This window comes from Vulpes lagopus, chromosome 5, assembly GCF_018345385.1.
Source record: "Vulpes lagopus strain Blue_001 chromosome 5, ASM1834538v1, whole genome shotgun sequence".
Lineage (NCBI taxonomy): Eukaryota > Metazoa > Chordata > Mammalia > Carnivora > Canidae > Vulpes > Vulpes lagopus.
The window spans coordinates 34264775-34290934 of NC_054828.1; the positions used below are offsets into that span (position 1 = coordinate 34264775).

The 26160-nt window shown below is 38.9% G+C and overlaps 1 protein-coding gene across 1 annotated transcript in view; it reads left to right on the forward strand.

Annotated features, from left to right (window-relative positions):
• PPP1R21 (protein phosphatase 1 regulatory subunit 21) overlaps positions 1-26160 on the forward strand; it is a 65497-nt gene that overhangs the window by 18465 nt on the left and 20872 nt on the right. Inside the window, exons 7-15 of the mRNA XM_041756468.1 lie at positions 719-813; positions 4985-5037; positions 5532-5681; positions 9317-9418; positions 9508-9596; positions 12308-12444; positions 17515-17607; positions 22436-22563; positions 25427-25579. Coding sequence (XP_041612402.1) covers positions 719-813; positions 4985-5037; positions 5532-5681; positions 9317-9418; positions 9508-9596; positions 12308-12444; positions 17515-17607; positions 22436-22563; positions 25427-25579 — 1000 coding nt within the window. The remainder of the gene's footprint in view (positions 1-718; positions 814-4984; positions 5038-5531; positions 5682-9316; positions 9419-9507; positions 9597-12307; positions 12445-17514; positions 17608-22435; positions 22564-25426; positions 25580-26160) is intronic.

The window sequence follows — 26160 nt, forward strand, 5'->3', positions numbered from 1 at the left end:
GAGAGAGTTTTCTGAGAGTTCCAGGCAGGAAAACTGACTCTTTTACACTGTGCCAATGTTTTAATGGTACATTTTGAATAAAATGGAGGCAGTGGGATCTAATTTGGAGATACCTAAATCTTAAAATTCAAATATGATGAATTGATGGGTAGTAATAGTATACTCAGCATTTATTTGATAAATGACATAACACTTTAGATTTCAATAGAATCAGTCACATGAATTTCTTCAGTTTAGTTGCATTGGTCAAATTACATGTGTGGTTTAGATATATGCTCATGCTCCTAATTGAATCAAAAATAGAAAAACTATCAGATTTTGAGCTCAAGGGGGGAAAAATCTGATACAGTACTTAAAAAAAAACTTCATTGTAATACTTGAACTAACATTTATGTGCCGGAAAGAGAAAATTTGTGGTTTTGAAACTGCTCTAAGGTTACTTTGCACTTGGGGAAATAAACTGATAAGATTGTATTAGATACTGGGACTGTGATAAATTCTGACAGTCTTAACATCATTCAATTGAAGTCTCAGGGGCTTCGGAATCAAGGATTAGTATTTTTCTTCATCATTGAATAATTATCTACCACCACGAGTATCCTGGTGTCAGGCATGATTCTCTGAAAGCTTGATACCAGGTGTTATGGTAGCAAGGAAGTGAGGAATCCGCTGTCTGATTGGTGATCATGTGGTTTTGTGTTTTTTTTTTTCCTTTCAGTCAATTACAGTTAAAGAATCTTCATGAAGATTTGTCAGGTAGATTAGAGGAATCCTTATCAATCATCACGGAAAAAGTACCTTTTAATGATACAAGTAGGTATTATGTACACTTTTCCATTATTTGCACCTTTGAACCTCTCTCTGTGGTCACAAACTAGTTTTAAAAGTTTTTAATATATTTGGCAAAAAACTTCATTGGCTCAACAGAGGGTAGCTTTCTTTTTATTTTTTGATCAGCTGTGGTCTTCATATTTCATTGGGAGACTGACTCCTAAGTCAGCCTTCTTGAAAAAAGTTCAAATCCATGTTTTGTTTTGTTTTTATTGCATGTATTTAGCATATCCCTGGGTGAAAACCAACCTGAACATAAAGTACCTGAAAATTTGTGTAAGAGAAGCTGTTCATGGTGGGAGGAGTGAGGGAAGGGTAGTGGGAGTGGATCTTCTCAGCCTGGTATCTCTAGCACTTTTGGTGATCCTCACTGATAGTTAGGGAGCTGACTTGAGTAAATCCTGCTTCCTATTCATCTTGAATAGGAATGGTCTGGCAATTTATATAACCAAGAGCAAGAAAACAAACTTAAAAAAAATCAACTTACATGTATAATAGGTGCCAATTTTGTAATGTTTAAGGAAAAATTAAATCATAACCTTGAAAAAGAATATATTTTAATTGCTTGAAATTTTGAAACTTATATTCAAATAAGTACAGATTCCCTTTTTTATAGTCACACGATTAAAATTTTTTACTTCCCCTAAATTTTTCTCCCCGAAGACCTAAGAAAAGAGGAAAGAAAAGACACCAGAGAAAAACAGTTTGATCTAACACTGAAATCAGCATATGTCATTATTATATCAAAGCCTAAGTTCCTCTGAAAATAACACCTGTTTCTAGTTTCTACATTAAAGTAAATAGCACTAGCGTACTTTGATCTGCTAGACTTGAAATCTTGGCATTTCATTTTCCCTTTAATCTTTGTATCAATTAGTCATCAGGTCCTAATAATTTCCTTCTGGATCTCTTTTGGATTTATCTTTCCTCTTCCACTACTAGTTGTCACCCTGCTTTAGATCCTTATCATGTCAGTGTAGGTTACTTTTAGTTCTGCAATATTTAGGAGATCATTGTTGAGTGCTCAGATGGATAGGGAGTACAAGGGGCATAAACATTTCTAAGACTTGGGCAGCCCTAGTGGCTCAGCGGTTTAGCGCCGTCTTCAGCCCAGGGTATGATCCTGGAGACCCAGGATTGAGTCCCACATCAGGCTCTCTCTGCATGGAGTCTGCTTCTCCCTCTGCCTGTGTTTCTGCCTCTCTCTTTCTCTCAATCTCTCTCTCTTTCTCTCTGTGTGTCTCTAATAAATAAATAAAATCTTAAAAAAAAAAAATTTCTAAGACAAAAATCTCTGCCCTAAAAGAAGCAGAGAGGGAATGTATAGCAATGCCCTCTCCAGAAGGGGAGAGATAATGTATAGAAATGTCTAAAATATAAGCTAACCTGTTCAATAAAGAGACTGTTGGGGTTTCAGAGGAAGGACAGATTACTGCTGGCGGGGTTGTTTGGGGAAGTCTTTTGGAAGAAGCGTGCTTTGAGCTGGGCTTGGATATGTGAATTGGTTTTATTGGGAGGAGATGCAGGAGAACAAACCAGGGAATTAAGTGGAGTGTGGTACGTGGGACAAAAGGTGCTGTCATGGTCTGATGAGTAGTAATGAGTTAAAGTGTGATGGAAGGCTAGAGTGGGTGGGGTAGGCAAGTTCTGAAAGGGTAAATGGGGCTAGACCCTAGAGTTGTGGGCCAGGGAGTTGGGACCCAATTCACAAGGTGATGGGCATGTTGAAGCCTTTGGTCCAGGTAATGTCACGATGAGATCTGTGCACTCACAGAGCTAGTCTGGAAAGGGTGTAGACTGAATGGGGAAAGGGGGCCAATACTGTTGTGATGCTAGTCGTGGTGTGTACTTCTGGAGGCTGGAGCCTGAGTTGTCAGGGAGATGAATGCAGGCCGGAAGGGAACTGGAGGAGGCAGTGTGGGGGAAAGATGTGGTGCCGTTGACAGAAATCAAAGAGGCACACAGCGGGCAGGTTTATAGAAAAGATGATGAGGTTAACTTTGTTGTTTAATATTCTGACAGATGGATCAGTATAAATTTATCTATTGGGGTGTGTATGTGTGTGTGTGTGTGTGTTTAAGATTTTATTTATTTTAAGATTTTATTTGTGCACAGAAGTGCACAAGTGAGGGGAAGGGCAGAGGGAGAAGCAGACTGTCCTTGAGAAGGGAGCCTGATGTGGAGCTGATCCCAGGGCCCTGAGATTATGACCTGAGCTAAGGCAGATGCCCAATTGACTGAGCCCCCCAGGTACCCCTTGGTATATGCATTTCTAAGTAAAAGCCTGGAGAGAGACTGGAGTTGACTCTGTTGGGATGAATGGGCATTGAGAGTGGTGGAAATGTGGGGAGAGGCCCACACTAAATGCAGAGAGGCCCACACAATGTCCTTGGAGAGTTTTCCCTCACAGTGGTCAGGAAGAAGAAGGGCTGAGGTGGTGGAGGTGGTGAGGAGCTGGGGAAATGAGGTGACATGAAAGCGGGGGACAGGAGTGTTCAGCCTGGTGGTGCTGGGCAGTTCTAGCATTGCTATGGGGAGCTCAGAAAGGGTGATGTGACAGTAAAGGCAGCTGCTTTGGTGACTTTGAGAGGAGTGTTTCCATGTGGGGTGGAGGTGGTTGGTAGATGGCTAGCAGGAGGGTTAGAGGTGAATGGGTGCTGAGCAAAGAGTCATAGACATGCTGTTCTTTGAGTAGCTGGAATGAAGATGGGGAAGGTTAGGAGCTCAGCATTCTAGCAGAATAAAAAAAAAATGGTGGTGTTGTGCAGGAGATGGGTGAGGGCAGAGAATTCAGTATGATAAAAGTAAAGAGGAGGAAGTCACTGTGGAGACAGACTTTTAAAAGCTACAATAAATGCTTTTTTTGAAGGTACCTGTGAAGATGTAGTGGGGAGGAGGGTGTGGTTGATGGATTAGGCCCTGACGGGTCAGAAGGAGCTGCTGCTGGGGACCCAGAGGGAAGATTAGCTGAGGACCAGATACGTGAAGCCAGGGACTATGAGGTGGATGGTAGGAAACATAAGAACCCCTTGGGCTTTGGCCTTTGTCTTCCTGCCATTGTAGTGGGAGGCCACCCCATCCCAGGGCAGGGGAGGAGAGGAAGAATGGTGTCTGGGGCTTAAAATGGAAAAGGTGTGGAGCAGATGCCTATAGCAATGAAGTTATGGATTGCGGAAGCCGTGAAGGCCCCTTAAGTTTGGTAAATTAGGTTGTCATGGACCCTGATCTCCTTTTGTGCAGCAAGAGCATTGTTGGAAACAATGGACCAGGCTGGGAAGGCAAACAAGCAAGGCCCAGAGAGGACCGAGAGGAAAGTAGATGAACTGTGGATGGGAGACCAGGCCCTTGGTAGAAATGTGGTTATAAGAGAGAACTGGCTGAGAGAAGCATGGGGACTTTCTGAGTCAGATTTTGGCACCAGGTTTTCTGACTGAGGACCAGGTGGAGGAGGGACAGTTTGAATGGCTGGAGTGGTATGCAGAGAGGAGCAGAGATGAAGGAGGGGATTGAAGCCTGAACCTGAGTGTTGGGAAGCTATCCGAGGTTGGGGACAAAGTCTAGGTTAGAGAGAAGGACGTTGGGAAAATGAGGAAGCCAACCCAGAAATGTTAGGATTGAGTTGTTGGGATCAGCAGTAACAGGCAGTGGTAGACTGTCAAGTAGTGTAATGTTGTGAACACGGTGGTATTTCTGGATGACTGGTGTGGCAGCTGTGTGCCCGGGTATTTTAGAATGGAGCATGACTGAACGTAGCAAAACGTCATGGGCCTTTCTAGGTTATCTTGATAGGCCTCAGGTTTTTGAAATGATTTCTTAGAAACAGAAGCTCAGGGTTTGTTTATCCTAAAGTTAAAAAAAGTGAGGGGCTCCTGGCTGGCTCAGTGGGTAGAGCAAGAGACTCTTGCTCTCTGGGCTGTGAGTTCAAACCCCATGTTGGGCATGGAGCCTACTTAAAAAAAGAAAAAAAAGTATTACTTTATCTGAGAAACAACTGATTCTATATAAATTCCATTATTATACTGTGATTGTGGCTTTGATCATTTAAAATTCTTAGTTAAAGCTGATTTTGCCACAGAGAATTCATTATATTTTAGGTATGCTGTTTTTCTATAAACGTAATATGACTTATTGTGCATCTATTTTTGTTTTATAGAATATAGTCAGTATAACGCTTTGAACGTTCCACTTCACAATAGGAGACATCAGGTAATGATAATGTTTTGATTTTCAGTGATATGTATGTCAAACTTTTAAGAAACAAGAATTTATTGTTTGGGCCTCTGTTTAGTACACTAACCCATTGTGTTTAACTTTTGCTTTACTTTCTCATACATTTTTTAAAAATTGCATAAGTTGCTACTTACTGAATTTGAAAGTAATATAGATTTTTGCTCTCATCTGATAACATGGAACTGAATTACAGGATGCACTTATTTTATGAGCCATTCCTTTTCTGCTAGATTGGTGGACCTTGCACTTACACAGTCTAGATCGAATAGAGGAGGTCTAGTTGCCAAAACTGGTGGCTTTCTAATTTACTTAGATGGGAATATTAAAATCCAAGTGGAAGCAAATGAATTTAAATTCGAGATTAATTATACTGGAATTTAAATGTTTTCTCTAAAAGCAGATTTATACTAAATAAAGTTGCTTGAGAATAGTAATTAGATAGTTAACTTTATGTACTTTTCATTTAAAAGCTGAAGATGCGGGACATTGCCGGGCAGGCCCTGGCTTTTGTTCAAGATCTTGTGACTGCTCTTCTGAACTTTCACACCTATACAGAACAGAGGATTCAGATTTTTCCTATTGATTCTGCCATTGACACTATATCTCCGTTGAATCAGAAGGTAAATTTAACTCAGGATACCTTTTCTTTGCCCTGAAAAAGTAGGAAGACATGTTATTTCTTTTGAGACCACTGCACATCAGCCAAAGGGCTGTGGAATAATGGAAGAAAACTATAATTCACAGTCTTTAACTTTAAGATAAAATGTGGCAAACATGGAGATTCTTAAGAAATTAAATACTGGGGAAGTGTGGGTGATAAGGCCAGTAAGTGTTGTAAGGTCATCAAGGAGGGAAGATTGCTATTGGTGGAAGTGTCTGGGAAAGGTTGTCTAGGGATTTGAACAGGCTTCAAAACACGAGCAAGATTTGAGTAAGAGGAGAGAAATAGAACAGGTGTGTTTTCCTCCAGAAGAGAGCAAGACAGGAGCAAAGTCCCCTAGTAGGAAAGCATAAGGGAATGTGTGTGTCTGTGTGGGGTGGGGGGGGGAGAGAGCAGGGAGCAAACTGTTTTGGCAAGAGTGTGAAGTCTTCTCGAAGTAGAGGAATGAGAGGTCAGGTTGCAAGGACAAAAACATGGCTCCAGACTCTGGAAGGCCCCTGGGGTCAGGCTAAGGCCCAGACTTACGCTTTGTATGTAGGATTGGGGTCTTTTGTAGTTTTTTGACTTGGCTGTGATATAATGAAAAGTGCCATTTTATTTTTGGAAAAATCAGTTTGCCGTCCTTTTTCTCTCTCCCTATTTGTACTTACTGTGTAACTTTCATCACTGGGTATGTTTAAAAGCAAAAAAGTGTATGTGGGTATAGTTGATCTTTCCTGCTGGGGTATGGAGTGGGAGTGAAACTGCTTCTTTGGTTGAGCTTTGGAGCATTTTCAGGGTGTGTGACGTTTAAATAAGGAATAAGAAGAGGGTTGACTGTCATTCCCTTCAGTCCATGTGCTTTTTTGGGGCCTGGCAAATTTCTCTCCTTTCTTTCCTTTTTTCTCCCTAGCTAGTTCTAAAAAAGGATTTAAAGTAGCTTGCAAGACCACATTTAACTGAAAAGGAAAAAATAAATAGTGTATTAATTCTGTATTACTGTGTAATAAATTACACCAAAATTTAGTAGTTTAAAACAGCAAACATTTATTATCTCAGACCATTTCTGTGGGTCAAGAATTCAGGAGAAAAGTAGCTGGGGGGCTTCTGCTTCATGATCTCTCATAAAGTTTCAGTCAAGAGTCAGTTGAGGCTGCATTCATCTAAAGACTTGACTAGGGTGGGGCATCTGCTTCCCAGGGGATGCGTTCACGTGGCTGGTGAGTTAGTGCTGGTTGTTGGCTGGAAGCCTTGGTTTCTCATGGAGCTTTCTCACCTCTCCATAGGGCTGCTTGAGTGTCCTCAAGACATAGCAATTAACCTCCCCTAGAATGAGTGATCCAAGAGAGAGCAGAGTAGAAGCCGCAGTGCCTGTTATGACTTATCCCGGGTACTGAGTACCATCACTACTACCATATTGTATTGGTCACACAGACCAGCCTTGAAACAGTATGCAAGAGTACTACAGAAAGCCATAAACAGCTGAGACAGGGATCATTGGGGCTATCTCAAAGGCTGGCCCCCACAGGGAGGAAATTGAGGGATCTTGCTATAGATATGTACTCGAAGTGCATCATAATGTGGCTTTCTGAAATGAATCTGCCACTCTTCCTACTTAGCTGATTCTTCTTTCCAGCTTGTTTTCTGCGTATCAAGCAGTATTTCCAGGTTTGTTTGTTTGTTTGTTTTTTTAAGATTTTATTTATTTATTCGTGAGAGACACACAGAGAGGCAGAGACACAAGCAGAGGGAGAAGCAGACTCCATGCAGGGAGCCCAACGTGGGACTCAATCCTGGGTCTCCAGGATCATACCCTGGGCTGAAGGCGGCACTAAACCGCTGAGCCACCGGGGCTGCCCTGTTTCCAGGGTTTGAATAGTGTTTATGCCCATGTATCCTATAAGTACCTATTAGTATAGCCAAAGCTGGACTCTGGAGTCAAACTAAGGGGGTTCCAGGCACTTTCTGTGTTCCCTTGGGGCAATTTATTTAGCCTCTCTGTGCTTCAGTGTCCTAATATTTAAAATGGAGGATAGGGTACATACTTCACAGGTATATATGTTTAAGTTTGAAGATTAAGTAGATAATATATGTGAAGTACTGAGAATAGTGCCTGGCACGTAGTAAGGACTCAGTAAAGGTTAATTCCTATAATTGTTATACCTTACACATAGGAGGCCCTTGGGAGGGGCTTGATTTTCATCAGTTTTGATCTGACTTCATGAATCTATTGACGTTCATAAACAGTTAAACTTTGGGCCTTTAATTTCACTGTGGGAAAAAGCTTTCAGATGATTTGGGTTGGGAAACAGTATTGCAGCATTTTAATGTAAAAGTTATATTTTATTTTATACTTCCTGTAATATCAAAAAATATATTTGTCCCTTTTTTGGAATTTTTTTTAGCTTGTTGCTACATAATGGTTATACAGTGAGAATCAAATATGTTAATCTTATCTGAAACACTATCACTCTGAAGAATTCATTTATTTCTCAATATTTTATCTTTGGTGCTTTGGCATATGAAAGGTTCTATGTGGTTTTTCTAATAAATGTGTATTATTTTATTTATTTATTTAAGAGAGAATGCAGGCAGGAAAAGCAATAGTGAGAGAGGGAGAAGCAGGTTCCCTACTGAGCAGGGAGCCCTACATGGGACTCGATCCCAGGACTCTAGGATCATGACCTGAGCCAAAGGCAGACGCTTCACCGACTGAGCCATCCAGGCACCCCTAATAAATCTGTATTATTGAAGGAGATTCAGAAACCACTTGTTAAAAGATGACCAGAGTGGTTTAGACTTGTCCATAAAATCATAAAGTAGACATTTATGATTGAAGCTCAGAGAGATGAAATGAGTTGCCCAGGGCCAGATATCTATAGTTTGCAGTATGGCCAGTTGAATCACATTTCTGCATAATGAGATTTTACATATCTGTACTGAGAAATCAGAATTTGAGCCATTATACAATATTTGGATAATTGAGAAACTTCCTAAGTGAAAATTAACTTTTTGCTACTAAATTGTCTAAATGCCTGTAGGATTTTTTTTTCTGAATTTATTTTTCATACTGAATTAATTCTTTATAAATACTAAGGTATCAGTGACAGTTATAAAAGTTTTTACATCCTCATTCTGGTGATAATTATATATTCCTGGAATTTGTTAACCCTGAACATCATACACAGTAAAAAGAAGGAGCTGTCCTTAATAGACTTGTTTTTTAAAAAATGAGGAACATAACATAAAAATCTTTCATACAGGTTTCTTTTCTTTCTTTTCTTTCTTTTTCTTTCCTGAGCCCCCTTTAGAGAAGCAGGTGCTTGGGGAATGCCTGTGGCGGGTTGTAAGGCAGTGTCCCCTCTGTGTTTCCTCCCACGCCTGGTTAAATGATGTCACCTCTCTTCAGGTTCCTCCATTTGGAATGAGATGGGGACTTGGGGACTGTATTTGGGACTGTTAGAGGGTGAGCATCTCTTTTTTGTAAAAGCCAAACTTTTTCTCAAAAAGTTTCCAAAAGAATTTAGATTTATAACTCAGCGAGTCCATTCACAAATCTCTAGGTATTTGTTATTTTCTAGTGACATAACTGATGGTTCTTCCCCTTCTCCGTAGTTCTCACAATACCTTCATGAAAATGCATCCTACGTCCGCCCTCTTGAGGAAGGAATGCTTCATTTATTTGAAAGTATTACTGAGGATACTGTGACTGTCCTGGTAATTTCCTTCTGTGTTTTACTTCTGCAAGTGGAAGCTCCTTTATGTCAAATGACACTATTAACCTTGGAATTATTTTTCTTTTCCAGGAGACAACTGTGAAATTGAAAACTTTTTCAGAGCATTTGACCTCTTACATATGTTTTCTTAGGAAGATTCTTCCTTATCAGTTAAAAAGGTACTTAGCCTTGAGGCCAAGGAGCTTGGGGACTCATGGGGGGTCACCTGACCTGTGCCCAAGTTAAAATAGTGACGTGTGCCCCTTGGCAACTACCGGCTCGCTCTGCACCACAGCCAGTTGGCATGTCTGTGAACAAGGAGAATAATGGCTTGAGCAGCACAAACCTATATTTAAGAAAATTGAATTGTAGTGCATCAGTCAGGGGTTTTTGAGTAGTTCTGTAGTGTGGCTACCGCTATAACTGTGTAATGCTGTGAACCCGTATTTTCAGTGATTGTGAATCACACAGTTCTTGAAAGAAATATTTCCGTTTTATCCTTTTGGTATAAATGTTTAGGTGGGGGTTATAATAATTAGCTTCCACAATTGGTTGGATCTATAATCTTTAGGTTTCTCTGAAGTGGTGTCTTGTTTTTATTATTGGGATTTATTTAAGTTATAAACTAAAAACTTTATCTCCTCCAGCCCTCACGGAAGATACCATTTAGTAACCTTACATATTCCTCGTTAAGTATTTCTGGAAGGGAAAGGGAAAATAATCCATGTAACTGGAAATTTGATAATATTGCTTGATTGTTTTGATACTTTTGTTCTAAAACTGCCAAGACCCCTAATTCATCTAAGTCTTTTCATCCAAAGATTTAACCTTAAAAAAAAAAAGTCAAAGAATAATACAACTGGAACATAAGATAAATAAGAACATATATGTATTATAATATATTGCACAATAAGGTTTAGAAAATATGTAGATGAATAACTTAGAGATATTGAAAATATACAAGTAATTGTGGTTCATAAATCCTTATAAAACTAAAATAGTAGGTTTACTTTCTCAGAAATGTAAACTTCCACTACTTAAAAAATTTAATATGTGTTAAAAGCCATTTTATTACCTGATTGTAACCTGACCAGGCATTTCAGTAACCAAATTTTACGGTTTGTGGGTATAACAGAATTTTAGGAATCGGAATTAGGACTTAAACTAATAATTATGAATTATAGTTTCATTCAGATTCTTAATCTTATGCTTCAATGAAGTTAAAGTTTTTTGAAAAGACTCTAGAAGTTTAAACAACACTAAATTGAATATACCTTATTGATTTGGCTTATGTTTAAGAGGAACCTATTTGAGAACCATTGCAAAAGTGATATTTACTACTTGAAACAATTGTGCATTTTTATTTTACCTTAATTTATTTTTTCACTGTTACATTTTTTAGAAATACTGAATAAGTCCTTTTTTGATCTTAGATTCCTATTCTTGGAATGTTTTATCCCCTATCCTCATCCCATTTTTATGTTTGTTTTTTTTTTTAAGATTTTATTTATTTAGTCATGAGAGACAGAGAGAGGCAGAGGGAGAGGGAGAAGCAGGTTCCCTGCAGAGCAGGAAGCAATGGACTCAATCCTAGGACTCAATCCTAGGACTCTGGGATCATGACCTGAGCTGAAGCAGATGCTTAATTAACCACATGAGTCACCAGGGTGCCCCATATTTATATTTTAAGACAACTTTTTATCATTGTTTTAAAAACCACATTAATTGACAAGATGACTTTTTTTTTTGGTAGTATATGGGCTTTGTATTGAATGAAGCTGTTACAAAGTAGAGGAAGAGAAGGAAAGGGATACGATTATCATTCCTGTGTTAATAACTTTCCTTGCTTTACCTGCACATTTTTAAGAAACACTGTTAAGAGTCCATGTGTTTTTTTCTCATAATTGTTTTCTCACCTTATAATTGTTTTCCCAAGTAACCACTTAAAATTGAAAAGGATACAATGTATTATATGAGTGTTAGTCATTTAATTTTAGATTTGGGTGTATAGATTGGTTTTTCAATCTCTTTGGCTTTTACTAACCTTTTTGCTAAAAAGGTTTCTAAATTATTTTGTTCGTTAGTTCCTATTTAATTTTCTTTAGGAATTCAGTATGTGCAATATTTTTCTCCTCAGTATTAGGGTTTTTTAAAAAATTTTTTAACTTTTAAAAAAGATTTTATTTATTTATTTATTAATGAGAGACACAGAAAGAGAGAGAGAGAGAGAGAGGGGGCGGGCAGAGACACAGGCAGAGGGAAAAGCAGGCTCCATGCGGGAAGCCCTACGTGGGACTCGATCCCGGATCTCCAGGATCAGGCCCTGGGCTGAAGGTGGCGCTAAACCGCTGAGCCACCTGGGCTGCCCAAATTAGGTTTTTTTTTTTTTTTTTTTCTTCTTCTTCTTCTTTTCTTCTTCTTCTTTCTTCCTTCTTTCTTCTTTCTTCTTTTTCTTCTCTCTCTCTTTTTTTTAAAAGTAAGTTCTATGCCCGCTGTGGGGCTTGAACTTATGACACTGAGATCAAGAATCATATGCTCTACTGACTGAGCTAGCAAGGCACTGCTCCTCAAAATATTTTTTTTTCCTCAAAATATTTTTAAAGGAAATGATTTTGTGTTGCTCCTAGGATGGAAAGCCAATGAGCTTTCCTTTTACTTTGCCTTTTACTTCCTTTGCCTTTTACTTCCATCTGGTCATCTGTTAGCACTAATAGCTGCAGGAAATAGGTGTATGTATTGAGGTCTAAAAAAATGGAACCTTATACATGAGATAAATTTTTTTTTGGAAAGTTTCTCTTTTGGGCATAGTTGTTTGAAAAATCAGATGATTTATTATAGCTGTTTGAAAATTGTTACGATGCTCACTTTTGAAATATCTACTCATTCCTAGTTTAGAAGAAGAATGTGAATCGTCTCTTTGCACGTCTGCGTTGAGAGCCAGGAATCTTGAGCTGTCTCAGGACATGAAAAAGATGACAGCTGTGTTTGAGAAGCTGCAGACTTACATCGGTCTTCTTGCTTTGCCAAGTAAGTTTGTTGGTTGCTCGTAGTTCAACTTAGAGTACAAGAACCTGGAGAAGGGAGCTGTTTAGCTTGTTTGAATAGGAAGAGTATAGGACCTGGAGTCAGAAAAACTTGAATTCAAATCTTCTAGCCCCTTACACATTTATGACCTTGGCCAAATCACTTTACTACTCTGTACGTTTTCCCATTGATAAAATCGAGTAAAGTGATTATTAAATTAAAGATGTACAATATTAGGCATTAAAGACATGCATTAAATATTAATTCCTTTTCTCTCCATCCTTTTTTTTTAAATCGAGAGGGGCAAAGCATAAGAATAGGTAGCAACTTTCCAACGAGTAGCATAGGAGAGAGGTTTGGAAGTTAAAATGTCATTTGTTTCCCTTTGTTCTAGTTTGAAGAGAGTATTTTCTGTAATTGAATGGATCTCAGTTTAAATGATATTTTAAGAATGCCGTAATTTTTCATACTCTGATTTATTTTTTTGTAATAGCTTTAATGTGAGATAATTTATATACCATATAATCTACCTGTTTAAAGTATAATATTCAGTGGTTATTAGTATATTTACAGATATATGCATCATCACATATCAAAGTTAATTTAAAAATATTTTCATCACCTTAAGAAGAAATCTTGTATACTTTAGCTATTACCTTATCCCCCATTCCATATCTCCCTGACACTAAGTGACTACTAATGTACTTTATGTCTATAGATTTGCCTATTCTGAACATTTTGTATAAATGGAATGATATTTAATTAATCCATATAAATGGAAACATAGTCTTTTGTGACTGCTTTTTTCACTCAGCATAATGTTCTCAAGATTCATCCATTCTGGGCAGCCCGGGTGGCTCAGTGGTTTAGCTCCGCCTTCAGCCCAGGGCCTGATCCTGGAGACCCGGAATCGAGTCCCACATCGGGCTCTCTGCATGGAGCCTGCTTCTCCCTCTGCCTGTATCTCTGCTTCTCTCTCTGTGTGTCTCTTGTGAATAATAAATAAATAATCTTAAAAAAAAATCATCCATTCTGTGTTATTGCAGAATAATACCCATTATATATCCCACCATGTTTTATTTACCCATCAGTTGATGGACAGTTTGTATTGTTTCTACCTTTTGGCTATTATGAATAATGATGCTTTAGATATTTGTGAAGTGTTTGAGTAGGCATAGCCTTCATTTCTCTTGGGTATATACTGGGGGATGGGGTGGATGGGGGTGGGAGGGCGAATTTCTGGGTCATATGTTAACCATGTTTAACTACTAGCTGAACTGCCATACTGTTTTCCAAGGTGGCTTCCCACCAGCAGAGTATGAGGGTTCTGATTTTTCCACATCCTCATCAGCACTTGTTATTATCTGACTTTTTGATTTTAGCCATCTAAGTTTTGTTGTCTAACTTTCTGCAGTGGTATCGCATTGCAGTTTTGATTTGTATTGCCCTGTCATCTAATGATGTCAAGCATCTTTTCATGTTTTGTTGGCCATTTGTATCTATCTCTCTTTGGGAAATAGGTTTACTCAGATCCTTTCTCTATTTTTCAATTGAGTTGTCTTTTTTATTATTGAATTTTAAGTGTTATTTATACATTCTAGATGAAATCCCTTTTTGGTTATATGATTGACAATATTTTCTTCTATTTTGTGGGTTGTCTTTTCACTTTTTTTATGGTGTCCATTGAAGCACGAAAGTTTTTTATTTTGATGAAATCCAATTTAATTTTAATTAATTAATTTTTAAAGATTTTATTTATTCATGAGAGACAGAGAGGCAGAAACACAGGCGGAGGGAGAAGCAGGCTCCGCGCAGGGAGCCCAACGTGGGACTCGATCCCAGGACTCCAGGATCACACCCTGAGCCTAAGGCATACACTCAACTGCTGAGCCACCCAGGCATCCCTATTTTTATTTTATTGCTTATGCTTTTGCTGTCATATCTAAGAATCAGTTGTCAATATGAGGTCATAAAAATTATCCCCTGTGTTTTCTTCTAAGGGTTTAATAGCTTTAGCTCTTATGTTTAGGTCTTTGATCCATTCTGAGTTAATTTTTGTATCTGGGATGAGGTGAAGGTCCAACGTCCTCTTTTGGATGTGTTTATCCAGGTGTCTCAGCATTATTATTATTATTATTATTATTAAAGATTTTATTTATTTATTCATGAGAGAAACAGAGAGAGAGAGAGAGGCAAAGACACAGGGAGAGGGAGAAGCAGGCTCCATGCAGGGAGTCCAACGTGGGACTCGATCTGGGTCTCCAGGATCACTCCCTGGACTGAAGGCGGCGCTAAACTGCTGAGCCACCCGGGATGCCCATCTCAGCATTATTTATCAAAAAGACTTGTTCTTTCCCTAGTTAATGACCTTGGCTCACTTGTTAAGAATCAGTTGATCATAGATATATGGGTTTATTTCTGGACTCTCAGATTTATTCTATTGATCTATTTATCTATCCTGTGCCAATACTATACTGGCTGTTGCTTTGTAGTTAGTTTTGAGACGAAGTGAGAGTCCTCCTACTTTGTTCTTCATTTTCAAGATTGTTTGGCTATCCTTGTTCCCTTGAAATTCTGTGTGAATTTTAGAATCAGCTGGTTAGTTTCTACAAAGAAGTTAGGTGGGATTCTGATAGGGATTACATCGAATCTGTAGATTAGTTTGGGGGAGTCTTGTTGGCTGAATTATGTCTCCCTAAAAGATATGTGAAATTCTATCCTAGTACTTATGTATGTAACTTTATTTGGAAATAGCATCTCTGCAGATGTAATCAAAGTAAGATGGGGTTCTACTAGTTTAAAGAGAGCTCTTGTCAGTCTGATGACTGCCATCCTTATAAGGAGAGATGTGGAGACAGAGACACAGGAGAGACTCAGGGAGGCCATAGGAAGATAGAGGCAAGGATTGGAGTTAATCCTGCCACAAGCCAAGGCACCTGTAGGGCTGACAGAAGCTGGGAGAGGCAAGGAACTATTCTCCTCTGGAGGATTTGGAGGAAGTGTGGTCCGGCTAGCACTTTGATTTCTGACTTGTGGCTTCCAGAACTGTGAGAGAACTCTTTTCTGTTGTTTTAAACCATCTCCTTTGTGGTACTTTTGATACAGCAGCCCTGGAAAACCACTATGAGAGTATTGCCATGTTGATGATAAGTTTTCTGGTTCATGATCATGGTGCATTTTTCCATCTAGGTAGGCCATCTTTAATTTGATTTCGTAGTTTTTCAGAGTAAGCACCTGATGTTGTTCTCAGGAGGTTCAGCCTTGGGCATGCACACACTAGCCTTGGGGTAACAGTGGTTTTGTCAGTCCCTTTCCCTGTTTTGTTTCTTAATCTTATTAAGGATAAGCTCTACTCATGGCTGACAGACTGCTGTCTCGGTTTCAGCAATGCCTTGGGGGCATAAAGTGCTCTACAGCTGATCCAGTTGAATTTAGGCTTCTTTATAGATATAGTTTTTGAGATTAGGGTTTGAGGTTTGCTATGACCCCAGAGGGCTCTTCTTAGCTGTTTTTTTCTCTAGTAAACCAGCTAGCCAGTTTAATTTACATCTTTAATGAATCTATCGCTTAACTTACCATTTAGGTAATGAATCTAGTTTAACTTATATCTTTACTGAATCTACCAACTTCCTGTTAACTGCTTTCATCACAAGCTCTATTATTCCCGAGAGCACCTTTAGAATTGAATTTCTCCATGCTCTGTTGAGAATGAAATCAATTCCTTTGGGAACAGATTCAGAGTTTTCTGTTTTAAGGCTTGTACCTCCCTTGTGCCAAATCTCCGAGCCATATTTCTGGTGCTGGAGGTGGGGACAGTGATGCCCTTTCCTCAGAATAACAGTCTTGCTTTAGTAGCTGAGCACTGGTGGAAGGGGTAGGCCACAGCCTATGGTCTCTGTGGCTTGCCTTTTTCAATGTGGATAAAATGAGCCGGGGCAAGGGGATAGAGAATCCCAGTATTCTCAGCAGTACTGTGCTCAGGGTAGAGTCTCCATCCCAAGAGTTGGGGCTGGGCGGAAAAATTCCCACCCCTGTCATACTCACCCAGAACTTAGTTTTGGGACGAGGGGAAAGATGCAGCCCTCCAGCTGGAAGTTAGGGGAGAGTTGTATTCTTGGCCTCACCAGTCTGGAGTGCAATTTCTAGCTCACCGAGCTGGTGAGAGGAGGATGAGAATGGGTCTTTGTTCAAATACTACAGATTCTGGCTGTTTTTACTGAGTTGTTAAAGATTTTATTCTTTTTTTTTCCCCCCCTGTTTTAAAAAGATTTCCTTGAATAAATGTTTCTTCATTTGATGTATGCACTTAGGACCATTTCCAGAGTCTGTTTATTTTAAAACAATTTTCAGGGGCGCCCAGTGGCTTAGTCAGTTAAGCATCTGACTTTGTTTTGGCTCAGGTCATGATCTCAGAGTCCTAGGAAGGAGCAGCGTCAGGCTCTGCACTCAGCAGGAGTGTGCTTGTCTCTAATCACTTACTCCTTCGCCTCTCTCCCCCCCTCCTCTCCTCGCCTCATGTGCTCGTGCTCTCTCTTTCCTAAATAAATAAATAAATAAATAAATAAATAAATAAATAAATAAGAATTTCCTTAATAAATAAATATTAAAAAAATAAAATAATTTTCGCCAGTTTTTTGGGGGAGTGAATCTGTAGAGCTACTCATGCTGTCATGCCAGAAGTGGGACTCTGAATAATGGTGTTTTTAGTTATGTTCAACCAATAATAATGTATAGGGAAAGAAGAAATTGAGAAATGCATTTTGTAGTAACAGGGTGAAAACTCACAAACTTTCATTTCAAAAAGAATCATAAAATATGTAATCCTATGTAACAATTTAATTTTGATTCTTAACCATTAAAAATATTTGTGGATATGGATGATGCAAATCAGTTGCATGTGTCTATCACCATTATATCTGAATGTGGCTACAAAGATTTCAAGGGCCATTATTTTCAAAACATCACAAGCAATCTTTATTCTCTCTCTTCCCAAAAGTAGAGGAAGAGGGTGGGCTGTCAGTTTTTCAGAAGTCTCCTAGGAAAATGCTTAGACTTGTGATTTTGGTTTCCTAGGTACAGAGCCAGATGGACTCCTTCGGACAAACTACAGTTCTGTCTTAACAAACGTTGGTGCTGCTCTGCATGGATTTCATGATGTCATGAAAGGTGAGGCTTGAAAAGAACATAAATAAGCTGAAAACCTTCATCTTACTTTCTCAGATCTGCCTGAATGAGATTTAAACAAATACTGCCAAGGCTAATAGACCCCAGAAAAAGGCTTAGTAGCATTTGGCTTATGTTGGAGTGCACAGCTCACCGCCGTCTGCTTTTTCCATCTGCTTCATTTCTGAAGGTAAACAAAGTGCTGAAGAGAAACCCTTGTGCACAGTACTTTAGCCAAAAATACATTGCACTGATTTAAGGCAGGTGTGTGAATTTTATCAAGCTAGACATGCCATTCAGAGGCATTTAGCAAAACATTTCGCACTCGTTAGAGCCCACGCGTTTAGGAATTGAGGAAACCAGGGTTTAAGGTTCCAAGAGAGAATGTACTGGCTTTCCACCATCCTGTGCATTTTTACATCTAAAGTGCCCATTTTGGGCAGCCCTGGTGGCGCAGCAGTGTGGCACCGCCTGCAGCCCGGGGTGTGATCCTGGAGACCCGGGATTGAATCCCACGTCGGGCTTCCTGCAGGGGGCCTGCTTCTCCCTCTGCCTGTGTCTCTGCCTCTCTCTCTCTCTCTCTCTCTCTCTCTCTCTCTCTCTCTCTGAATAAATAAATAAGTCTTCAAAAAAATAAAAAATAAAAATAAAGTGCCCATTTTAAGTCCTGTTTTGTTCAGGAGAACCTTAAGAAGTGAAGGTCTGGTTTTAAGCTTTGGTCAGTTTTTAATTGCTATGTACTAAGAATATAGTAGGCTGAAGGACATTTCATATTATTCTTAGCCAACTGTGATTCTTAGTCGACTTTTTAATCTATAGGTCTGCATGGCTTCTAGGGTTTTTCCTTCCTTTCTTTTCCTTTTGAAGACAGTTGGGGCAGGAGATGGAGGAGAGGGCAGAAGCAGTTACCAGAAATAGCCCAGATTAATAATATGCTAGATATTCTTTGTGGTGTTGAAGTAACAATTAGGAACCCATTACGAGTTTCACAGAAAATAATTTTAAAAGCCTAGAAGTGTTAGAAAGCATGTACAAGACAGGTATATTCAGGCCCCTCTGTAGATTGGCAGGGAACCCTTCTTAGTGCCAGCAGTATTAGCTAGCCCCATCTTACCCTTCAGTATGGAGAATGAGCCTTTCTGTGGCTTGTCTCTAATTATGAGGAATTTTAAAAATCATTATACTTGTGGAGCTATCCCTGGCTGTGGGAATCACAGCTTAAATAGATACTCTTGGTGGCTAGTGACCATAATCAGCCCCAACTCAGCAGAACTAGTCTGGCGTGCAGAGAAACTAAGAGCCTGGTTGGTGCCTTTTTCCTATGCAGCTTTGGGTTTGAGGAATTCAGACTTAGCTGTGATCCTCTCTTCCAGAACTTTAGTTAACTGAGAAATAGGCCATTGAAACCACAGGTAGTTCTGTTGCTACATTTTTGGGTTCTATTTTCTAAATTTTGCTATGCCCATATTATGATTTGTTTGTGCTAGTGGTTTCTCTTGCATTCCTATAAAGAAGGGGCTAGAAAAGTGGAGGGTAGCTGTCCAATAAGAAGGGTTTTAAAGCTTCACTTACATTAAAAAAAATCTTGGTTTTATTTCTATTTTAATTAATCTATGATTTTTACAGATTTTTTTAAAAGATTTTTTAAAAAGTAATCTCTATCCACACTGTGGGGCTCACACCTACAATCCTTTTTTTTTTTTTTTTTTAATTTTTATTTATTTATGATAGTCACAGAGAGATAGAGAGAGAGGCAGAGACACAGACAGAGGGAGAAGCAGGCTCCATGCACTGGGAGCCCAATGTGGGATTCGATCCAGGATCTCCAGGATCGCGCCCTGGGCCAAAGGCAGGCGCCAAACCGCTGCGCCACCCAGGGATCCCACCTACAATCCTTAGATCAAGAGTCACATGCTCCACCAACTGAGCCAGTTGGACACCCCCCCCCCCCATATAGATGCTTTTATTCATACATACATAAGATTAAGAATCCACCAAGTGGTCCAAATTGAAGAATGTTAACTGTTGTCATTTGAGGCATAAGTCGATGGAACTTATGGGAGGATCAGAGCCCCACCCCCCCAACCCCCTTAGTGCCTCCATTTGTTTCTGTCCTTGCAAACATAATATAAAGAGAATATTGGGAAACAGGAAAGGCAGTTGGCAAGATTATGGGGTCCTGTTGTTAGATATACGATTCAAATTGGTCTTTTTACCGAGCATGGAAGACTGCTGTTTATCTCTCAGGGACTCAGAATGAAACATCAGCTGGTATTAACAGAAGAAGCTTTGCGTTTCAGAGAACTCTCAAACCTCTTCCTTTCCTGCTTTGCCCTGAGTAATTGCTTGATCGAAGTCAGAAGGCAGGCAGGCAGGTGTCAGTGTAAAAAGAGAGCTAGAGTTTTATAAACATATCTATCCTACATGGATTCAAAATAGGAATTAATTAATCATTTAACAAGGGAATTCTAAGTGAGAATTGTTGATTTTTAGGCTCAGGTCTAAAGCAGGTAGATTCATAGGAAACAGAAAAATAAATCTCTGGCCTAGGTCACATGGTTTCTTTGTTCTTTTTGGATTTAAAATTTAATGTCAAGGAGCACCCTAAATAATTGAAATATTTGGACTCAATAAAGAGTAAACAATTGAATCAAGAGGATTATTACTGTCAAACTACAGTGGCACTGTTCAGTTGAAACCGTGTCAGTGTTCATAGTATTGTATAACTTTCATAAGTATCTCAGTCATATACCAATCACTTAAGATTACTTGCCAACCAAGTTGTATTATACCTTTGTGTACTTGCAGTAAAATAGCGACTACAACTTTCTGTGATGTGTAGAAAGAAAATGTCTGTGTTAGGGACTAGCAAGTTCAGTATATAAAAATGTTCAGTGGGTTGCCTCAGTGGCTCATTCAGTTAAGCGAATGACCCTTGATTTTGGCTCAGGTTATAATGTCAGGGTCCTGGGATCAAGCCCTTCATTGTGCTCCTTGCTCAGTGGGGAGTCTGCTTGAGTATTCTTTCTCTCCCTCTCCCTTTGCCCATCTCCCCAGCTCGTGTGTGCACATATGCATGCTCTCTCTCAAATAAATAAATCTTAAAAAGAAATGTTCAGTATTCCAGTTGAATTTTTATTCACTTGGATAATCACTTATTTGTAAAAATATAAACATAAGAGTAATATACCAATTAGTTGGTTCCTTTGCTGTGACAGTTGTACCATAGTAATGTAAGATGTTAACAATAGGGGAAACTGGCTAAAGGGTATACAGAAAATCTCTGTAACTTTTCTGTGAATGTAAAACTATCTTAAATTATAGTTTATATATGTACGTATATATGTATACTAAATATATAAATAAAACAATTCTCCAGTTTTAAAATTTTAGTAAAAATAATTCTATCCATAAAATAATGATTTTGTGTTAAAATAGCATGATCATATCAGGTTAAACTTCAAATACCATTTCTTTCTAACTAGTCTTATTTCTTTTTAATTCTCCATAGTCTAAAATCAACTAGATTCCTTGATTCTGAGTAAATGCAATTCTCTGCATACACATCTGTTATAAAAATTAATTTTCATATTTTGTGATTTATTTTTCACTTTGCTGGTAATGATAATGCTGTTGTGAATGAAATATTCTAAAACCATTCAGAGGGGAATGAATTGTGAACACTTTGTTATTTAAAAATATAATTACCCTTCCTTGTAAATCAGTGTTGTCTTAAGAATTCTCCCACTATCCCTTATTTACAGGACAAAATCGTTCTTTCTCAGAGACCCAGAAAAACCCCAAGTTTAGTTGTTTGGCCAGTTTCACTACTGCAATTTCTCTTAACACTTTTATCTAAGTCTCTCTCTCATGTGCTTTTTACATTTTTTTTATCCGTGAGAGAGGCAGAGACACAGAGGGAGAAGCAGGCTCCCCACAGGGAGGCCAATTCAGGCCTTGATCCCCGGACCAGGACCTTGCTATGAGCTGAAGGCAGAGACTCCACTGCTGAACCACTCAGGTGTCCCTCTCCTGTGCTTTTCTAACCACAGGCTTTGTTGGAATATTTGGGGACTGGAGGATGTAGCATGTGAAGCCAGGCAGTGAAGCCAGGCCGGAGTGTTAACTCCCGGTTTGGCTCTGCAGACCCTTGTCAGTGTTAGGGTGTGTGCTAGCAAACTAGCTAAGGTCCAGTGAGGGTTGCAGGACATTGTACCTGTGTTAGTTGTTCTGTTCCAGCCCCATGGTTCGCTTATATGAGTACACGATAAATTTTCATTTGTGCCTGCCCAGACTATCCAAACAGCGTTTTTAACTGGTAAATACTGGTCAGGGTCATTTACTCAGCACTAGAATAAGGGTAAACACTCAAATGAGGGATAATCAGACCCACAAGCTGGTGGCTGTAATAGAGACACCGAGATGGTGTTAAGAGACCCTTATTTGGGGATCCCTGGGTGGCTCAGCGGTTTAGTGTCTGCCTTTGGCCCAGGGCGCGATTCTGGAGTCGTAGGATCAAGTCCTGCATCGGGCTCCCGGCATGGAGCCTGCTTCTCCCTCTGCCTGTGTCTCTGCCTCTCTCTCTCTCTCTATGTCTATCATGAATGAATGAATGAATGAATGAATGAATGAATAAAAAAAAAAAAAAGAGATCCTCATTTGTCTCTATTCTTTCCACATGGATTTGTGACCTAACTGATACTCAGGGTGATCCTGTTAGAGTTGGGACCATTTTTGTTGTTGCTGTTCAAATATTACTGTGTATGTCTCTAAGAGTAGATATGCAACTTGTATATGGATAATAATAATTTTCATTTGATTGCTTTTATAGATATTTCTAAACATTACAGTCAGAAAGCTGCAATAGAGCATGAACTTCCAACAGCAACACAGAAGCTCATTACAACGAATGACTGTATCCTGTCATCAGTAGTGGCATTAACAAATGGAGCAGGAAAGGTAAGTTTTCTCTGGTTTATATTGACATTAAATTTAATTTTTAAGTAAGCTCCTTTTTTCCCCTTGAATGACACAGGGAAACTAATCTGTAAAAGGATTTTGGAATATCCGACTTTTTTGTAAAATAAAGTTGTCTCCTTTTTCCTTCTCCCTACCCAATATTTAAAGAAATATGGGGGGATCTCTGGGTGGCGCAGCAGTTTGGTGCCTGCCTTTGGCCTGGGGCGCCATCCTGGAGACCCGGGATCAAATCCCACGTCGGGCTCCCTGCATGGAGCCTGCTTCTCCCCCTGCTTGTGTCTCTGCCTCTCTGTCTCTCTCTATGTGACTATCATGAATAAATAAATAAAATCTTAAAAAAAATAAATAAATAAAGCAATATGGGAGTGACTGGCTGATTAGCATATGTGATGAGTAAGTAGATCACTCACAGTTTCTTTTTTAGGAAGTACTTGATGATCAGTACACATCTTTGTGTATATCAAATGTCTGCTTTATAGAAATTGGTAACATATAAAAAGAAAAAAGAACCAATAAAACCTTCATTAATATTTTGAGGGATCCCTGAGTGGCGCAGCGGTTTGGCGCCTGCCTTTGGCCCAGGGCGCGATCCTGGAGACCCGGGATCGAATCCCACGTCAGGCTCCCGGTGCATGGAGCCTGCTTCTCCCTCTGCCTGTGTCTCTGCCTCTCTCTCCTTCTCTCTGTGTGTGTGACTATCATAAATAAATAAAAATAAAAAAAAAAAATTTTGGTTTTTTCCCTTTTAGTATTTTTTTTTTGTTGTTGTTGTTTTTGGTAACATTTGTTACAGTGCTATGTCTGTGGTTTTCTTTCTTTCTTTTTTTTTTTTTTTTAAGATTTATTTATTTATTTATGATAGACACAGAGAGAGAGAGAGAGAGAGAGAGAGAGGCAGAGACACAGGCAGAGGAAGAAGCAGGCTCCATGCCGGGAGTCCGACCTGGGACTTGATCCCTGGACTCCATCATCGCGCCCTGGGCCAAAGGCAGGCACCAAATTGCTGAGCCACCCAGGGATCCCCCTCTTTCTTTCTTTTTTTTTTTTTTTTTTAAGATTTTATTTATTTATTCATGAGAGACACAGAGACAGTGTGATTTTATTTCTTAAGTGCTTTTAAGGTGATTTCAACATGTGTCTTTTCATTGAGCCATTAATACTAGATATGATCATTTGGATCATTAAGCACTTAATTATTATAAACTGACCAAAATGCATTTTCTCTAAAAATTCTATCTTGGATATTCTGGTTTCAGCACTTGTCCCGTTCTCAGTATGTGTTCATGTGCCTTTAGTGATTCAGATTTCTCTGAGAATAGCCCTTATGTGTGTAACCTGAAGGACTGTATTCAGAGCTATCTTAGTTCATTTATTTCAGCAGATGCAACCTAATTTCTCAAGGAAATTTCTCTATCTGTATTTATATACCATTATTTTTCTGACAGGTTGTCTATAATAGAAGTACTTTTTTTGGGGGGGGGAGGAATTAAGTTAATCAGAAGTGATCACAGATCATATAATATATTCAGTGTCATCTTTCCCAGACTCAGACTGGTCTTTGTGACATGTTGCTAGAGTTTGGGGCCATCATTAAAGGTCCTGTCAGTTCACAGATCTGTGCCTACAGGGTTCCTCCACCAGAAGAGCATCCCTGCTGCTCCCTCTTGAATGCTTGCATCTACAGGCATGCCGAAGCTTTCTGAAGATAATTCTAACTTAGATTCCATTAAGAAAAATTCTAGAAAAAGGGAACATTGGCATTTTAAAGGAATCTCTGCATTTTTCACCTTTTATGAAAACTCTGAAATATTAAATACCTAGATCCTTCACAGCTAATTTTAGAATTGTTTTACCTGAAACCTTAAAATGTCTCAAGGACAGGTCTACGATCTTCATTCTGAATTTTTATAAGTGGTTTTTAACTGAAATAAGTATCTGAACTAACATTAGTCGGTAGCAGTTTAATTCTTAGCTAATATGATTTGATTAAGCAAAATTTTATAGTGTATGATTTTTAAAAGCCCAGTAAGAAAATGTCATATATGCACATTGAAGAACATTTAGGAAGTGTACAAATATTAAAAGGTGGAAAAGGAATAAATCTCACCGTATACTGTTGTGACCTAAAATGCAAACCCTTGGTATGTGATTCTCTATGTCATTTAGAAGGAATATAAGGCTTAGAATCCTTTATTTTTTCGAATACTACCTCATGTAGAATTTCATTTGACATAGTAGAATAATTGATGAAGAAATTAAAACTTTCAGACCATTAGCGATTTGTTGCTTCCTTTTTGAACAATTTCTGCCAAGGTATAGGATATTTTGTTCTCCATGTTCTTATTTATCAAAATAGGATATTCTTCAATGTATCTAATAACACAGCCAGTTTTTCTGGCTACTAACCTTCCTGGACATTACTTAAGATGCCATGTCATGTCTCATGTTGGAATTTGAAGCATTCAAAGTTAAAATACGAATAGAATGTATAAATCCAAACATGGATATTTTGAGAGTAGTGGCAGAAATCACTGAGGCAGATAGCTCATGAATATCATCTACAGAATAAACCAGAATTAGTCTTGGTTTTCAGGAAGAATAGAAATTTGTCTAGATTAAGACCTGTCAGAAGTCTGGACTCAACCTTTATACTGGTATTGTCTTTTTATTACAAATCATCGCCCTAGGTATTCTCCTTAAATAAGTAAGTATGGGCTTTAGGGCAGGTGTTGAAATTTCATTTCCATTCTCAGCACCTTTAACTGCTCCAAAAACTATTAGATATATATGTTAGATATATTACTGGAAAACAAAATCTATCTTCTTGTCACACTTGGTTTAGATCGCATCTTTCTTCAGTAACAATGTGGACTACTTCATTGCTTCTCTGAGCTACGGGCCTAAGACAGCGAGTGGCTTCATTAGTCCTCTTTCAGCTGAATGCATGCTGCAGTACAAGAAAAAAGCTGCTGCCTACATGAAGGCTCTGAGAAAGGTTTGTGCGCTGCTGTTGAATTCATATCAGAGGAAAAATCAGGAATCATTCCAGAGAATTGCAAGAGTCTATCCAAGTTCATATTGTTTAGATTTTACACAACTGGGGGCACAGCTGGTCGGTGGGTACTGGGGGAGGTCTTTGGGAAGGAGGAGGTGACAGAGACCCACATCTTAATGTGTGATCTATGCATAGGCCATGTTGAACTCATGTCCCCAAGTTCCCGGTAGGAGTGTCTAGAATGAGGCAGCCAGGCAGCCAGTAAGTATCAAACTTCAGAAATCTCAAACTTGTAGAAACAAAAAAATAGAAATATATTTATAATTTTTTCCTAAATATCAGAATACAAGGTCATTGCAAAAAGAAGTCAGAAGATACAGCAGTATGTGAAGACGAAAATTATAGTTGCACCAGATCCCCACCATCCAGAGGTAGCTACTTTATTAGAGTATATCTATATCCAAAAACCTTTTAGTGCATGTTTGCACACACACACAAGGAAGCACACACATGTATTTGCCATGAAAAGCGGTGTATCTGAATATGTATGCTATTTCATAATCTGGTTTTTTCCTCTTAGT